The sequence below is a fragment of the Mesoplodon mirus genome, assembly GCF_964341445.2.
Source record: "Mesoplodon mirus genome assembly, chromosome: 2".
In the NCBI taxonomy this organism is placed as follows: domain Eukaryota; kingdom Metazoa; phylum Chordata; class Mammalia; order Artiodactyla; family Ziphiidae; genus Mesoplodon; species Mesoplodon mirus.
The window spans coordinates 120255800-120274342 of NC_138977.1; the positions used below are offsets into that span (position 1 = coordinate 120255800).

At 44.9% G+C, this 18543-nt stretch overlaps 1 protein-coding gene across 2 annotated transcripts in view; it reads right to left on the reverse strand.

Annotated features, from left to right (window-relative positions):
* Window positions 1–5005: 5005 nt before the first annotated feature.
* GNPAT (glyceronephosphate O-acyltransferase) overlaps window positions 5006–18543 on the reverse strand; it is a 32478-nt gene continuing 18940 nt past the window's right edge. For both annotated transcript variants that reach the window (XM_082645662.1, XM_082645661.1), the window contains 12 exons: window positions 17238–17365; window positions 16465–16540; window positions 16061–16212; window positions 15783–15913; window positions 14118–14341; window positions 10619–10861; window positions 8851–8930; window positions 7854–7994; window positions 7480–7579; window positions 7302–7395; window positions 6774–6835; window positions 5006–5304 (listed from right to left, as the gene is read on the reverse strand). In XM_082645662.1, coding sequence (XP_082501788.1) covers window positions 5261–5304; window positions 6774–6835; window positions 7302–7395; window positions 7480–7579; window positions 7854–7994; window positions 8851–8930; window positions 10619–10861; window positions 14118–14341; window positions 15783–15913; window positions 16061–16212; window positions 16465–16540; window positions 17238–17365 — 1475 coding nt within the window. In that variant the 3' untranslated portion in view covers window positions 5006–5260. The remainder of the gene's footprint in view (window positions 5305–6773; window positions 6836–7301; window positions 7396–7479; window positions 7580–7853; window positions 7995–8850; window positions 8931–10618; window positions 10862–14117; window positions 14342–15782; window positions 15914–16060; window positions 16213–16464; window positions 16541–17237; window positions 17366–18543) is intronic.

Below are 18543 nucleotides of genomic sequence, written 5' to 3' on the forward strand. Positions count from 1 at the left end.
CCCCTGCACCGGCAGGCGGACTCTCAACCACTGTGCCACCAGGGAAGCCCGGTAAGTTTTTAAGATAGATTTCCTAACACTGAACCGCATTCACACTCTGAATTAATTCTATTTGGTTGTAACGCATAATTCTTTTAATAAAGTGCCTGATTCTAATGAATATTTCCGTAGAATTTTTGCATGGATATCCAGTGTTTGTGTCATTCATAGGTGAGTGTGTGCAGCATGATAATAATGACAGTGAAGTGATGAGACACATCCGCATTCCTTTTGATTCCTGAACAATGAGAACGAAAAATCATACGGTGTGACACAGGTGACTTGTGTCACTTCACGTATAATGAGCCACCCCAAGCTTCCAGGACAGTCAGAGCTCTTACAAGGAGGTAAGGAGGTATCCCATTGAATCTCTCCTCCATTTCACACTGTGTCAGAGATGTACGGGATACGTAAGCTGTCTGTATGTTAAATAAATTCTGTATGTATTGAGAAACACATGTATGTTTCATTCACACAGAATATTTGCATTTCATTTTTTCCCATCAACTTCCCTAGAGCAGTGTTGGGCATAACATAGATGATAAAAGCTTATTAAATAAATACTGTTGAGCACATTTCTTTAATAACTAATGACAGTTCTCATTTATGAGGTGACTAGTTTGCACCAGGCCCTTTATTACATGCTTCATCTCATTTGATCCTGACAATAACCTGGAAAATAGGTATTGTTATACTCATTGTACAGATACAGGAAGAGACTCAGCGAAAGCCATATACCTGGCTAAGGTGTCTCCCCACTGAGTGTCAGGCTGTATTCAAGACCAGGTCCCAGGCCCAGTTTTTTCACTCTGTCATTAACCAGACGATCACTTATATACAGAATTATTTCAAGCTGGTGTTTCTAAGTAAAGTTGCTGAAGACAAAATTATTTTGGCGTGTGCCTCAATCAATAAGAATCAGAGGGCTTCCCTGGTGGCGCAGTGGTTAGAGTCCGCCTGCCAATGCAGGGGACACGGGTTCGAGCCCTGGTCCGGGAAGATCCCACGTGCAGCAGAGCAACTAAGTCCGTGTGCCACAACTACTGAGCCTAAACTCTAGATCCCACGAGCCACAACTATTGGAGCCCACGTGCCACAACTGCTGAAGCCCGCACGCCTAGAGCCCGTGCTCTGCAACAAGAGAAGCCACAGCAATGAGAAGCCCGTGCACCGCAACCAAGAGTAGCCCACTAGAGCCCCCAGAGGGAGCGTGGCCCTGCTGACCCCTGGATTTCAGCCCGTTGAGATTCCTTCCAGACCTCTGACCTCCTAAGCAGTACAATAATAAATTTGTTTAAGCCACAAAAACTCCCTGAGAACAAAGCACATCACCTGCAATTTCAGAACTGAGATTCTAAAGACTTTCTGAGAAAGCAAACAGTTTACATTCAGGAATCAGAATGTTCTAGTCGACTTTAGAAACCAGAAGACAATGGAGAATGCTTTTCAAAATTCTGAAAGAAAATTATCCCTAACCTAGAATTCTATGCTATTTTCTTGTTTTCTTTTTTTTTTTTTTTTTTTGGTGGTACGCGGGCCTCTCACTGTTGTGGCCTCTCCCGTTGCGGAGCACAGGCTCCGGACGCGCAGGCCCAGCAGCCATGGCTCACGGGCCCAGCCGCTCCGCAGCATGTGGGATCCTCCCGGACCGGGGCCCGAACCCGCGTCCCCTGCATCAGCAGGCGGACTCTCAACCACTGCGCCACCAGGGAAGCCCCTCTTGCTTTCTTTTTTAAAAAATTTGAATGTATTTTTTGGCTGCATTGGGTCTTCGTTGCTGTGCGTGGGCTTTCTCTAGTTGCGGTGGGTGGGGGCTACTCTTCGTTTCGGTGCACGGGCTTCTCATTGCAGTGGCTTCTCTTGTTGCAGAGCACAGGCTCTAGGCACGCGGGCTTCAGTAGTCGTGGCTCGCAGGCTCTAGAGTGCAGGCTCAGTAGTTGTGGTGCACGGGCTTAGTTGCTCCGCGGCATGAGGGATCTTCCTGGACCAGGGCTCAAACACGTGTCCCCTGCATTGGCAGGCGGATTCTTAACCACTGCACCACCAGGGAAGTCTTCTAACCTAGAATTCTATACCCAGCTAAGCCATCAGACAACGATGAGAGTGCAAAAAAAGATATTTTTAAGCAGGTGAAGTCTAAAATATTAATCCCTCATACCCCTGGAACATGGGCTTCACTGACATTAATAAACAAATAAACAAAAAGAAAGACATGGGATCCAAGAGGGAGGGGAGTCCCATGCAGAAAAGTGAAGGGAACTGTTAAGGTAACAGTGACAGGAAACCCCAGGTTGACAGCTATACAGCAGGCTTCGAAAGCAACCAGCCCAGCCAGGGTGGGCTCTAGAAAAATGATGTGTGTGAACCTACTGAAGGGGATTCACACTTCTGTCAGAGTTGATAACTTTAATCTGGAAAAAAAAAAAAAAGTAAAGATACGAACAAGTCAAAGGCGGCATCAAAATCTGTTTTCTACCCCATGTTGAAGGATTCCATTCTATTGGTGGGAGGAAGAAGGGATGTCGGGAAAAGCTGTGATTTCCACCAAGGCCCAGCTGACCTTGGAAGATGGCAGGTGTCTGCAAGAGAGAGAGAGAGAGATGGAGCAACGCACCACCCCATAATGCTGTTGGGCTGAACAGCTAGGCTGAGACCTGCTCTAAGTCAGGGATGCGAGTGCCTATGGCCATAATGACCACTCCAGAAGCACCCAATCTCATTTACTCTGAGAAGCCAAGGAGGGCTTGTCCCAGTCAGGAGTAGCAGTAATAACAGGTTACACTTACTCCCAAGGACTGTTTCAAACATTTCACTGACACACGTTTCTCACAACTCAAGAGGTATTAGCATCATCCCCATTTTATGGATAAGGAAACTGAGGCTCTGAGAGTTTAAACAAATCACATGTAACACAGGGCTACTGTACAGCAGAGTTGGATTTCATAGCCAGTTGGGCTTTGGAGCCTGCATTCTTAGCTGCTACATTATACTGTTTGGATGGGAGACTGTTCTGGAAAACCAGATGTTAAGGGTCTTTTTACTTACTTCAAAGCAGGAGCAGCTCCAGAATTTATAGATTGGGCGGGGGTGTGGAGGGGAAGGCCTTAGGGACAGCAGTGTGGCTTGTAACTGTGGTGTGTGCAGGAGCTCGTGTGCGGCACGGTACAGGATACACGCTTGGAAGCTCTGACAGCATATGAAGCATGCTGTTCTTTGACTAAGACTTTAGGTTGACTTGGGTGACTTGGGACGGTTTGAGGAGACTGAGAGGGGAAAAGTGCCCCCTGCCACCTCCCACAGCTGTCTCCCTCTGCTGCAATGCCTCATTTGGTTTGGGCTGCACCCCATTTTGCTGCCTCTCCTCTGTCTGCTTACTTGTGTGGTTCCGATGCCAGAGCTGGCCAGGAGACAAGTCTACAGCCACGTGCACCCAAAACTCCAAGGTCTTTGTCCCCAAACCTGAAATGCATTACGAACAGGTCTCAAAGTAGATAAAAGTCACCTTAGTCTTCAACACATATATTCATGGCATGAGAAGAGAACAAGTAACCAAACCGGGTGTACAGGGATTCTTTGTAAGGCATGCCTACACAGCTAGAATTGGCCAGGACTCTGCCTCCCCACTGCTCTGGTCTCCCTGGAGGGAAGCAGCTCGGTGCCGTTTGGGTGGCATGCCATACAGCCCCCAGCCATGAACAGCCCAACTGACTCCTCAGCTCTTATGCAGCCTCAACACACGCCAGTCTTCTCTGGCTCCCCAAACAAGCAGAGCCACACGGAGGGCCCCTCTGCCCCTCACACACGAACTAGAGCAATGGCTCTCCAATCCGAATGTGCAGCAGAAACAGTTTGGCCTCTGGGGAACGCACACACATTCCAGGAATTTGCATACAGATAGTCCTACAACCACGTCGAGAAACTTTTTAGCATTTCCCGTGGCACTTATATTCCTGTTCAAATGTTTTACAAGAGTCTCTAAGCCACTACAGATGTTGAGCCCTGCTGCTATGGACTCAATGGTGGCCCCCAAATTCAAATACTGAAGCCCTAATCCCCAGTGTGACAGTATCTGGAGATGAGCCTTTGGGAAGTAATTAGGGCTAGATGGGGTAAATGGGGGTGGGGCCCTCATCTGACAGGGTTAGTGCCCTTCTAAGAATAGACAGCAGAGAAGACTGTTCTGTCTCCAGGTGCACAAAGAGGTAATGTGAACACACAGCAAGGTGGTGGTCTCCTACAAGCCCAGAACAGAGGCTTCATAATGAAACCTACCTTGCTGGCACCTTGGTCTTGGACTTCCGGCCTCCAGAACTGTGAGAAAACAGATTTCTGCTGTTTAAGCCACCCACTCTGTAGTATTTCATATGGCAGCCCAAACAGACAAATACACCTGCCTTTCTTTTTAATTTCACTTCCCGTGACTCATTTCAGCCAGATTTCAGGTCCTTTGGAACCAATCCCAAGACATTTCAATCACTATTCTTTCTGCACACCCACCCCCTGTACCTCCTGTCACCTCAACCCCACACTTCGAGGACTGGCTCCTCTCACCCTAATTCTCAGCTTAAATGTCACTTCCAGTAGTGGCTAGCTGTCAAGGTTTTTGCTGTTCACCCACCTTATTTCAAACTTTTCTTCCCTTGAATTGTTAAGCCTATATATGATACTTCTCCTAACTTCTCTTTGTTCCATGTACTTTCTCTAATTCAGTTTTATTGATTAAGGCCCTTGGGTGGCAAAATTTACTGTAAGCTAGCTACCATATTACAGATCTCTGTCAAATGTGCACTTGTTTGAGGCAACTTTAATTAAAGAAAGCCAGGAGAGGTCTAAGATATGCCCTTTCTAGTAGTTTTCTTTTGATAGCCAGAGCCTTTTGACTCGATGCTGCACTTTAATTCAGAAGTCAACGTAACAGTTTAATACATGTAATAAGTTAAAAAGTGTTAGTGAAATAGGAGCTGGGTTTTGTTTTTCCAAACATGTTTCCAAAAGCCTGTTTTATTTTAAAACACACACAGAGTTGGACACAAATGCCTTTTTAACCATCGTGGAGATTTCACGGATTGCTTAAATTGGTCACCCTTCCTCTCTACTGAGCCCGCCGTTCTTGACGCCTTATGAAGGACGAGAAGATGGGTCTCTTCCTTTGCTTCCCTCTTACGAGTCCTTGGATGACAGTAATTATATGACCAATTTTTCCATAACCATTTGGCAATCATTAAAGCTTTGCAGTTGCCAGTTTTCCTACCGGTGTCTTACCACCTAAGGGAGAAAGACAGAGACGGCTCATGAAATGATATTGAGTTTGCCCTTCCTTGTACAACTAGTTAGGCACTGGCAAAAGAGAAACACATGACACTTGTGCAGAGTTTTACAGACTGACAAAGCACCAATGGAGACAGCAGTGCCCTTTGCTGGAGAAGCAGTGGTGTCTCAGAGGCGATGGGCATGGCCAGCCCCACAGCCATGTTTCCTGAACTGCACGTCTGTGGTGGTCTAGTACGTTCACACTCACGTATCTGCCTTCCGAGAGGAGGAACTCAATCCCGTCGTCCTCACGACGAGGGCTTTGGGGTTTGTTTTAGCTTTATGCCCCTCTCATCAAATTCAAAATCGAGTTTCAAGGTTACATATTCTGAAAGTTCAGACATACTATAAACAGAAGACTGGGGGGGAATTCCCTGGCAGTCCAGTGGTTAGGACTCCGTGCTTTCACTGCTGAGGGCCCAGGTTCATTCCCTGGTCAAGGAGCTAAGATCTTGCAAGTCGCGGCACGGCCAAAAAAAAAGAAAAAAGACTGGGATTTCAACCTATGTATTTTCTTCAACAAGAAATTAGTACTTTCACCTTCCCTATCTCTGTCAACTATACCTTTGCCCTCTATACTTTTTTCTTCAATGACTCTCCTTTAACCATATGCCTGCCCTGGTTTTCCCCTAATCCCAGCAGACATCTATCTAAAGCTCTTCTATATAGGTTTGACAAGTGTACTGAGTTACGATTAGGTACAAAAATACTACTTGTAAGAATATCCACTCAGTGAGCTAGTGCTTTTTCAATATAATCAGCAATTATTTTTTTTCAAAAGCTAACACCCTCCCCTTCTAAAGTCACCCCATCATTCCTATGAGAAGTGTTCTCTACCTCCTCTGACCTTTCAAATCTGTTTATATCAAAAGTCTTGACTCTTACTGTATACCATAAACAAATGGCCTCGCCTTTTGGGGCTGGACTATTTCTTTATAAGCTGATAGGATCTGCAGAAGAGTCTGGAGTGGATTATTCTCTCAAGGATGTGCTATCAGCCCCCAATTTCAAGTTCAGAGTCTATATATGATGTGGACATTGACCCCGACCCCTCACATGGGAAAGAAGAGATTTGAGTGTGGAGAGGGAGCAAATGAATCTAAGGACCAAAACGAGAGGGGTTTTCTTGATGCTCACCAAGACTAGATGTGAAGGGTCTGGATCTTGGACCCTGATTACTTATGTCAGGAGCTGATCCTTTTTATGTTGTATAAGACCGCCTATTTTATGCCTGTTGTGTCTTCTCTGTTAGTTTTCTCCTTAGTTTCCTTGAGAAAATTCTAGATGACAGAAATAGTTCTCTGCGTATACTAAAACTCTGCTGTTCATTTTGATAAAGTATTTAGTGCCATACTTTCTTGTTTTACTATATGTTGATAAATGCAATGTGCAAACCCATCATATTTTTATTAAACAGCACTTACCAAGCATTTCTTCTAACTTTGTTGTGGCAGGTTCATTCACAGTAAATATATAATCACTATTTCTAAGAGAAAAAGTAACAAGCTTTCTTATTACATAAACTAGGAGGAAAAGACAACATTCATTATTTATATAGTAAGACTACTTTTAAACAGTCTTCCTCAGGGCTAGTTTTAAATAGTTGAAAGTTGTGTGTATATATATGTAAGAAAACACACACACACACACAACATGCCCCGCCCCCCAATTTTTCTTATAATTAACCTATAAATTTCCATATTAGGTTGAAGCTAAAATGCCAGCCTAAAGCACTTTCTTTCTTTGCTTCAATATGGTTTTTATTCACACCCACAATAAAATTCGCATGGTAACTCAGAGTGACTTAGCTAATCAGGACATAGTTAAGTGAAGCATGATGTAATGTTTCCTAGATCCTGCATTTCCACATCTCTCTCTCGACTTGGTGCTCAACTGTTCTGAGCTGTCACTGCCCCCTGAGCTCACCCTGGGCGTTGTGCACAGTTACTTACACCTTCTTCTTCTCCACCACACCGAGCCTCACAAAAGCTGCTAAGGCATTTTTTTGTACATCGGAGGATAATACATCGTAACACTGTGAGGCACCTAAAAGAGAGGGAAAGGGAGAGTTAATGGCTTACTTTCTGTGCTCAACTAACAGAAGTTACCGCCCACAGAGGTGTGACTCACCTTGATGGAGAAGCTGACCTGTGAATTTTCTAACGTTCACCAAGTACTGTTTCTCAGTGAAGTAGTCTTCTTCTTCATTCAAGAGGTATTTGCAAATTATCTAATTTTTAAGAGGGAGGATGAGAGGAACAGAAAGTGAAAAAGAGCCGCCAAATACAGGAGAAGAGGAATCATTTCACACTGCCCCTCTTAACAGAATGCTACATTATATTAGAGCAGAATAAAGACCTCCCCCCGAACCCCGCCAAAAAAAGTTCTACCTTTCACCTGGGGAAGACACTTGCTCTTCAGACCAGAAACAAGTACAGGGTAGGAAAGTCTTAGTTATATTTGCTATGGGAGGATGAAGGAGAACTTGCGAAAGATTTACACACCTGGTAAGATTCCACAAAAGGTTTAAAGAGTCCTATTAAAAACTCTAGCACAGTATTTCCTTTTTCTGTAATGAGGATGTCCCTTGTCGTCACTTGTGTGGCCTCACTTTTACAAAGCAGGTAACAGCCTTCTTCAAAGTCCTGCAAGGGGAGGGGAGAAGACAGAATACATCCTCTAATTTATAACTTAGGTCAACGATCCACTGCTGGCTCAGCATGTGCAGCCCTGCGCCCTCACAACAAGGGGAACACCAGCTAATTCTGCAAGCCTTCCCGGACTGTTGTGGCTGTCAGACAGGACCAGAGCAGCACTGTTCCAACACTCACAATGCTGGACCTCAAATACAGCAAACACCAAAACGCTGATGAGCCTCAGAAATCATCACCTGGGCCATAGATTTTCCTTTGCTTTGCACTGACGAGCCATACTCCTTGCACTTGAACAGAAGTGCATGCAGCAAGTCCAAAAAGTACTGAGAATCATGTTATGCTGAGAACGGCTGCCCTCATTTCCTACTGAATAAAACCTGTGGCCCTCAGCATAACAGACACTTAACCCATGTGTCAATGCTGGCGCTGCCCCCAGCCCAGCAAGCCAGAAGTCCAGCTCTGGGAGCCCGATCCTTCACTTGCTGTCTACACCACCAGGCAGGACCACTGTTCTCTAATCGCAAAGCAAAAGGCCCTACTCATTCTAACAAGTGGTGCTGGAAAATGTGTGCTGGTTGCTAAATTTTCTAACAAAATAGAGTTGGTTTATTTACCGTGGCTGCACTAATGGTTCAAAGATTTGGTTCCTCTCACCAAATAATCCCTAAGTTATTGATTAAACCCGACCAAGAATTAAAACAGTTTGTTGAACTGTGAGTGTCCATGTTTCTCTTTTGTTCTGCTGCACGCAGCCTTGAAGGGAGGGAAGACACACCCGTGAATCCAAGCCTAACATTTCCAGAACTCACACCACAAACACACTTGCTCTTTGGCAGTAAGGATTTACCTTGAGTGCATTTCCTGGAAGAAAGATGAACTCATCTGAAAAAACACTGCATAGGAAGCGAAAGCAACTGTAGACATCCTCTGGAAATAAATTCATTACATAAAATTACAACTCTGCTTTTTAAACATTCAGGGAGTACCAAGAAGTCCATGATATTCCAAAATGCAGTATTTTAAAGGCGTATTATTCATATACCAGGGACAAGAATTAAGGCCCCCAAAGGAAGCTATAACCAATCCAAATTTTACCTACAGAGAAACTACAGGCTAGCATAGTTTCAGTGGTTGAGACTGAATTACAACCAGGTCTCTAACCAGTCAGTCTGGTAACGGGCCAGAGGCCACATTCTGCAGAAGCCAGGGTACTTCATTTCCCCTGTACGTGGTTCCCTAGCAGAGAAGGAAGGGAATGGCTTCCTTCATTCCCTTCCACACTCATATCTGCTGATGTCTCTACTGTACCTTTAGTGCTAGGACACACCGGCACACAATCATAAAGACTACTGTCTTATCCCTCGGGCGTGTAGGTCAGCCCTGCCCGTTGGCTATAGACCATCTTCCTGATGTGAATTTTCTCATTAGAAAAATATACATCCATGTGGACACAAACGGTTGCCTCCAATTTCAGGGTGTTCACACTGAAACACTCTAGAAGACCACGTATGTGCCCCGCAGTTGTGGACAAATCCCAACGTAAGAAGCCTCAGATAGAACTAGATCAAGCTTTGAGTTTTCTGTGTCCTGAACTAAGCTGTCTGACCTCTCCGGGACCCAGTTTCCTCATTCACAAAATGAAGGCATGAACGCTGGACCTCTGAGGTTCCTTCCAAGGCTGAAGGTCTGTGGCTGAGCCCAGTGTTTCTCAACTCTGGCTTTTCCTTATAATTATCTACAGAGCTTTGAAAAGCAAAAAACAAAAACATCAGTTTCTGGCCCACACCCCAGCCAGTTGCATCAGAAACCTTTGGGGATGGGACTCAGCCTCCAAATATTCTAAGGGGCAGCCCAGGTAGAAAACCCCTGGCCTTGACTACAGGTTTCTGTGAAAAAAACAGTTTTACTCATTATTATACTCCTCGGTGTGACCAGAATGCTACCGTGTGCTGAGCACTCACACACCGCTGGACTGTTTACCCGCCCTGTCTGCTTCCGTCAGATGAGGGAAGTGACGTCAGAAAAAGAGTATCAGACCAGCAAATGGGGAGCTGTGCTCTAATCCCAGATCCTTAAGGGATCAGGAATCTCCGGGCCTCATTTTCCTTATTTATAAAAGGACAGGTTGAGATGAGATGATTTCTTAGGTCCCTTGCAATTCCCAAATTCTATGGCCAGGTATGTAGGGGAATAAAAACCCTAATGAGGGCTTCCCTGGTGGCGCAGTGGTTGGGAGTCCGCCTGCCGATGCAGGGGACACGGGTTCGTGCCCCAGTCCGGGAGGATCCCACATGCCGCGGAGCGGCTGGGCTCGCGAGCCATGGCCGCTGAGCCTGCGTGTCTGGAGCCTGTGCTCCGCAGCGGGAGAGGCAACAACAGTGAGAGGCCCACGTAACGCATAAAAACAAAAAACAAAAAAACAAAAAAAAAAACAAAACAAAACAAAAAAAAAACCCTAATGAGCTCTGTCTGAGTAGAGGTCCCATCCCTTGCTGGTGTGTGGGCTGCAGGCATGTGGCAGAGCATTATAATAGAAGGCTTCAAACGTTGCTCTCTATATGGAACTCAACGGCCAGGTCTCTTCCAAAACTCAAGACCACCTTCCCAAAAGTTACCTTTCCTGAGCCCAGGCGTCATCTGCAACGCCACAGCTACTAAGGAAGGACGGACAAAAACGTTGAGCAGCTGGTTCCTGTAAGCCGAGCACACGAGGAGAGTGATGTGCCGGAAAACAAGCCCATCGACCATTTCTGGGCCTCCAGAGTCCACTTTCAGAGTCACCCGGTCTTTGACGAGGCTGACGATGTTGGAATGCAGAAGAACGCTGGACTGGACCACTTCTTCAGCAAGTTCATTATCTACACGCACACACAGACAATTCATTCAGGCAAATGGCAAAGAAATGGGATGGTTACCGCTGGGAGTCTTAGGCCCAGTATGAATCAATGCTAGTGACCCGACACATTTATTTTCAAGTGCCAGGTACGGGTTTTAGACTCCACCAATTGAGCTAATGATACCATATGTGAAGGGTATTTTAAAAGCACTCTTTCATAAATCAACTCTCTCTGAGGACATGTAGCATGCTTTCTTATCTACCCCAAATCTGTCAGCCATTCTGAAATGCATATCAATTCCCACTCTGAAAACCAACACTTCCTCAGGAACCAAGGTTTTGTAATTGCAAGTTACATGACAAGAAAATCACATATATGGGAATTTAAGAATACTAAGACAAGAAGACATGCTTCATACACACATACACACACTTCGCTTAGACTAATTCTGAGATGGCAAGGATATCGCTTTGCAACTTTGCAGGTAAACCCGAGGGCAGCCCAGAGAGGCACTCTCCTAGCTTCAGGTCTCTGTGCGCACAGAGGGACGCTGAGGAGATTTTTCTGGTTTTCCTACATCAAAGATAACTAAAGAGGCAGGCTCATAACAGTTCCTGGTAAGTCATCACCTGACACTACACTGGCCTAGAGATAGCCAAGGAGTTAGAATTATAAGTCTAATAAAGAGATGGTGATATTTAACAACATTCTTGGTAAGTGGAATACTTTTATTGTTCCCCTGAGCCAAAGAGCTGGTTGACAGCTGTGTTAGGCAGGGGCACTGCTCGGGCTGGGCCAGTTGCTGCTAGTGCGTCATGGAAGGGACACGTGGGAGGTGTGGTTTTCCTTTCGGACTCAATCACATTCGCTCTGGACTAATCTGCCTTGTCTCAGCTTGCTCAAGGTAAGGATGCAGCACATGATATCATATATATAATACGAGATGATTTATCTTACACATACAATATAATGACATGTACATCATAAAAAGGCCTAGATAGAATGCTTAAGAACATATGGGATAATCTGGGTAAAAGAGCAAAAAGGAACTGAATATACATAACATGTTCTAAATTAGGAATAGTGTTTGATAACTACATGATTTCTGGTACTTGGATACCAAGCAGCTCTCACTTTGTAACAACTGGAGTTGTCGTGGCAGTGGCACAGGTACTTTTCGCTGTGGACTGGCCACATATTTATCCCCTCTTGAAAAACTAACACCTTAGAAAGACAGATTCCTCTGCTTTCACACGTTTCTGGGCCAAACATTCCTCTTTCACGACTTTCTGCCTTGTATTGCAGTCCACGTGTCCTTTGCTTTCCATCAGACCGTTAACAATACTGGGATTCGGATTCATCTTTACTTCCCTCCCGGTGACCAACACTCAACTGGCTGGCACTCCTGTTGGCAATTCTTCCCGGCCTCTCTCAGCCACCCCGCCCTCTGCCGCTGCCTGGCTCGGCTTCCTGAGTTCTTATCTACGCACGGCAACCTTCTCGCTTGTCTCCCTGTCTCCCCACTGTGGTCCACCTTTAAAACTGACATCAGGGGACTTCCCTGGTGGTCCAGTGGGTAAAACTCCACGCTCCCAATGCAGTGGCCCCGGGTCCGATTCCCGGCCGGGGAACCAGATCCCGCATGCCACGGGGCAACTAACCCCATGTGCCACAACTACCGAGCACGGGAGCCGCAACTAAGAGCCTGTATGCCGCAACTAAGACTCAGTGCAGCCAAAATAAAAGAACAAAAACATACCTCCCTATAAAAAACACAACAAAACCTGACACCAGGCTGCTTGCTAAAGGCCAATCCGTCACACTTCCCTGCCTAAAACGCACGTCTGCGTCCTGTGACCTACAGATTCCAGTCCGGATCCCCAGGCAGCGGACCTCTATGATCCAGCCTCTGTCCACATCTCCATCTCCATCACTCCCTTCCCAGAGCCAATGTTCTAATGTTACCAACTGCCAGCAGCTCAAGGGATGCCCAGGGCTGTCACACCAGCCATCGCATGTTTCCTGATCCTTACATTAGCAACGCTCCTCTCCGTCTGTCTTCCTGAAGAGCTCCTACCGTCCCACCAAGATGGGCTCAAGTAACTTCTATGAAATCTTCCCTGCGTGTGGGCCCTTTCCTGCATAGCAGTCTCAGTAAGCCCCAGCAATCTGTCTGTAGCTCTCTGTCTTTATGTCACTGAGCCCTCTCTACTAGCTTACACATTACTACCCACCCTGCCTTCTACACACCAGCAGAGCCTCCAGAACAGGGGTTGCATCTAGTTCATCTTTGCACCCCTGGTAGTTCCCAGCACCCACTAGGTACTCAGTATAGGTTTAATGAGTGGACAGTAAATACTTGACTATAAATAATTATCCGGTCTTAAAAAGACTGCATTTCCAATTGTAGTCTCTACGATTTTAAATGAAAGAGATTAAAAACAACTTAAGCTAACTACTGTCATATACATCCCAAACTCCCAGCATAGTCTTCATAACTCCAGTGAGGTTTCTACAAAGTTGTTATTATCAGAGAATTGTATACAGTTCTCCAAGACCAGCCCTTTAATCCTTACAACCCAGTGAGGCAAATGGGTTGCAAATATAATGTGGTAGAAAGAGGTGGGTATAGGGACTTCCCTGGTGGTGCAGTGGTTGAGAATCCACCTGCCAATGCAGGGGACACGGGTTCGAGCCCTGGTCCGGGAAGATCCCACATGCTGCGGAGTGACTAAGCCTGTGCGCCACAACTACTGAGCCTGCGCTCTAGGGCCCGTGAGCCTAGAGCCCGTGCTTCACAACAAGAGAAGCCACCACAATGAGAAGCCCATGCACCGCAATGAAGAGTAGCCCCCGCTCGCCGCAACTAGAGAAAGCCTGCGTGCAGCAATGAAGACCCAACTCAGCCAAAAAAAAAAAAAAAAAAAAAAAAAGTTTAAAAGAAAAAAAAGAAAGAGGTGGGTGTAGAGAGAAGAACATGTGGAGTGCAGAGTCATTATTTATTCTCCTCTCCGCTACGAAGCACGGGAACGTGTTCTGGTCCTCTGTCTACTCAGGGCCTCATAGGGAGAAATGACATGTAAACAATTATTCTCAAATAATTGATACGCTACGTTCAATGTCCTAGGAGTAATAAAAACAGATTAGGCTTTCTTTCTCTGAGCAATGCTTTGCTTAAAGTCCTATATGGGTTTTTTTTCATGTCTAGGCTACAACTTTTCCAAATTAAGAAATAAAAAAAGCAAGCATTATCATCACATATGTCCCACATACATACCAGGCCAAGTGAGAAACCCCCCGAAGGCCTGGGCTAAGCCTTTCAGCCATAAAGTCTTTTCCAGTAGGGCATCAAAGTCCATGGATGGCTGGTTCTGAAGCAGAACAGCAACTATTAGTGGCCACGGGCTCAGAACCAGGTTTTGAATTTGCAGGAGTTGCATTTTGTAGGCAACTTCAGTGACAAAGGCATGCATGTCCTCTGACTGTTTCTGAGGAATATATCTAAAACGAAGAATACAGAACAACCAATTACAGTTCTGCTACTTAGACAACGTGAGTGAAGAAGGGAATGGGAGAAGACAGACCCTTTAGAAGGTTTCTCATACTTTCTGCCAACTGAATTCTCTCAGGTCAGGCTGTAAAAATATACTTTCACTTTACTAGAGTGGGATCTGTCCATTCGTCTCTGGACTATGCTCTTGAGAGGTGAGTAAAAATACTCAAGGTAAGAGGGTTGGTTCTACTATCCCTGGTTCCAGGCAAAACAAACAGACAAAAACCACTTGCTGCTGCTTTGTCAGTGGGCTACATCACTTCTTCTGTGAAAACCGATGCGTCCTCCCCTGGACTGAACTGCTATCTCCTGAGAATCCACAGTACTTTGAACATGTCTCTTGTAGAACACACCTAACAGGTGATGATATGATATGTATGGCAACTGCTCATGCCTGTACTGACAGGCTGTACCGTTGGCCTGACTGCTACACCGCCCTTCTGAGAAGCTTCAGGGCACCTGCTAAGCACTGCCTTGGTCCTTGCCTGACAAACTACTCATGCGTGGATCACCCAGCGTTGAGTCAGATGATATCCAGAACCTACCCAGAGCTGGCTGGAGCAAGGATATATGCATAGGACCTAACAGCAGCCACATAATAAGGTGGCTTAATGTGAAAGCTGTAGCCAATGAGAACTCCCTGGTAATGGATACAACTGGCCAATTTGAGATGGACAAAGTGAAAGCTTGCGGCTGCAGAAAGCTAACAGCTGCTTCTGACAGCTGATGAAGCTGCGAGCAAGGCTGCCAGCTGCTGTGGGACCACTGGCGCTACGGATAAATTACGAATGATGCTGCAGTCATGGAAGCCTGGCTGGGCAGGCGATTTGTCTCCTTTACTCCTGCGGGTGTATTTCTCTACATTAAGAAAACCCAAATGTGTATCTGTACCTGCATCCTGAAAGAAGCTAACACATTTCCTTGCCCACAAAACTATAACCTTCTTGAGAACAGGGACTCACTCCCATTCATTATTATTAAACAATCCTTTCTAGGATCAAAAACAATACTTAGTACATACTTTGGCTGGCCTACCAATAATGCTCAACAATTCCCATACATGCACTTCTTAACAACGGCTTATTTCTTCACACTTTTAAGTCAGTAGGGTACTAGGGAGGGAGCCTGGGGAGAAGGAATCAAAAGAAGCATCTATTACTTTGAGAGTAGGCAATGCGTTTTGTGTTTTGTTTTGTCTGTTTGAGCACTGTCTGGCTTTGCATGTTTAATGTATATATCCTGCAGTTAAGTGTCCGGCGAACATATTAATTGAAGCTTTCTGCTTCTTGTGATCTCAGATAACCAAGTTTCAGTGCTAGAAGTGGTCAATTCAAGAATCACAGTTTACACTTTCAGATTTTCATCCTTGTTTCAACACAGGCCTTGCACCTTGGAACCAAGTTATATGGGCTCCGACCCATCCTCCCAGCTGCCAGAGATCGAAGCGACACAGGGTCTCCGAAGTACACATGAATGTTTCCAAACTTTTCAGAGAGAATCCTCCTGGCTTTCAACAATCCCTGAGAGTATCACAACAGGGGAAAAGAAAACAGGAATACATTCAGAAATCAGTTGGTGTATAAAGTACATCATAAATAAATATAAATTTAAAGAAATTTAATTTCTTTAAATTCCAATATGATCAAGCTTGGCTATCCTTTACGTACAGCTGTAGATTCTTTCGGCTTAGGAACCCCTAGGAGCTCATAAGCATACAGAGTTTCTTCCAATATCCTATCATAACTGATGCTGATTGGAACAAGGTAGGTATCAAAAACTTCTCTTTTAAAAAACGGTTCCATCACAATATTCAGAAGACCTGTAAACGTACGGAGAAATGATTGTTCAAACATATTGAAAAGGAAAGCAAACAAGGCCGCAGGAAGATACTAAAAGTATACATTATATACCAAGCCCATAAATATAAACAGTTGAACTTAAAGAAACAGTTACACTTATGAAGTAAAGAACGTCTTGCAAAAAAAGTGTCAAGTTCTATTTAGCAGCTACGATGACACCACGCCTGAAGTCTCTGGGTTTGTGTTTTTCCTTCAGTCTGTAAGGAACCTACCAAATTTTGGAGTCAGTGTCTTGGCGGAGCGGCTTCTTGTCCCTTCGAGGAAAAATTCAACAGGAGCATAACCATTCTTTAAAGAGAAAACACAAACAAAACAAAACACAAAACCCATTGCCTACCTCAAAGTGATAAATGCTTCTTTTGATTCCTTTTCCCGAGTTCCCTCCCCAGCCCTCTGAGCAAACACTGCTCGCAGTGAAACTTAGACAAGAGAGTCACACAGAGTAAACAGATTGCGGAGGATATGCACATTCCTTGAGGGGGAGAAACCAGCTAAGAGTCCATTCAGAAGTTACGAATTTAGGGCTTCCCTGGTGGCACTGTGGATAAGAATCCGCCTACCGATGCAGGGGACACAGGTTCGAGCCCTCGTCCGAGAAGATCCCACATGCCGCGCAGCAACTAAGCCCGTGTGCTATAACTACTGAGTCTGCACTCTACAGCCCGTGAGCCACAACTACTGAAGCCCACACACCTACAGCCCGTGCTCCGCGATGAGAGAAGCCACCACAACGAGAAGCCTGCGCACCGCAACGAAGAGCAGCCCCCGCCTGCCGCAACTAAAAAGAAAGCCTGCACGCAGCAACGAAGACCCAATGCAACCAAAAATAATTAAGTAAATAAATAAATTTATATAAAAAAGTCTCTATTGAAACAAAAGAAAAAACAAAAAGGCAGAAAAAGTCACGAATTTAAGTAAGACCTTAGAGCAACCTTCAGTGAAAAGAAAATACAGCTTGCAAGTAGTCGGTAATTATCTGCATTACCCGTAACATAGTTTTCACATATTCGGAGAACACCGCCCAGTAGAGCTGATCGCCGCCGAAGGTCCGCCGCATGAAGAACGCCCCCGACATTCGCAGCAGCTCACCAACCATCTTCATTCCTAGGAAGTCTATGAAAGAAACAATGGTTAATGTTGATTTGCAGACCTTGAAGCTTTCTATGAATATCTCAACTCAGATTCTATTAAGATAGATTTCATGTATGTAAGACACCCCTAATCTTAAGAAGAAACATCTAATGGAATTAAGGAAAGAAGGGACTCTGTCGGCAGGTGCTGGCTGGGAGGTTACTTTGTGCACCCCACTCCCCATACACCTCTGCATTTACAACCAGACCAGCTAGAGGTGGGGGCAACAGCAGGCAATGGGACAGCCTCAACTATGCCATCATGCCAATTTCCTTAATCAGCAGTGCCGCTGACCTCAGTGACAGATCAACATATATCCTCCCTGCTCTGCACAGTCAGGCCAAACTAGCTCTCACCTTTCCTTTTTCACCATCAGGTGAAAATACCAATCTTCTTTTAGTGGCACAGATTAAAAAAGAAAAGCAAGTCCAGAATGAGAGAAAGAGTTCTACCATCCGTTTTAAAACAGTTCTTTTCTTTTTTCCCTAATTTTCAGGTAACTTCCTCACGTGTCTATATAGATGGAAATGCTTTCAAAGTGCTTAAGGTCCTGGCAGTTTTTACTTCACTGTTTACTGTGTTTATTAGCAAAGGTGTAGGCTTGACCCCCAGCTTTCCTGGCTAGTTTATAAAGGAGATGATAAACAATTTATTTGCCTTAGCAATCCTACTTTTTTGGAATCAATCCTACAGAAATAAAAGCACTAATATGAAAATATATTGAAAACTTGTTTGTAACAGCAAAACTACCACATTATGATACATATACACTGCTGAATATTATATAGCAATAAAAATGTTAGACATGAAGTTGGAACCTTACCAAAAAAATCACACCACATACAAAGATTAACTCAAAATGGATCAAGAACCTAAATATAAGACCCAAGACAATAAAACTCTTAGAAGAAAGTATAGGGGAAAAACTTCATGACGTTGGATTTGGCAATGATTTCTTGGATATGACACCAAAAGCACAGAAGATAAAAGAAACAACAGATAAACTGGACTACAGCTGTCCCTGGGGTTGGGGGGAGTCTGTGGGGCATTAGTTCCAGGACTCTCCATGGATACCAAAACACCTGGATGTTCAAGTCCTTTATATAAAAGGGCAGAGTATTTGTATATCACCTAGCACATCCTCATACACTTTAAATCAT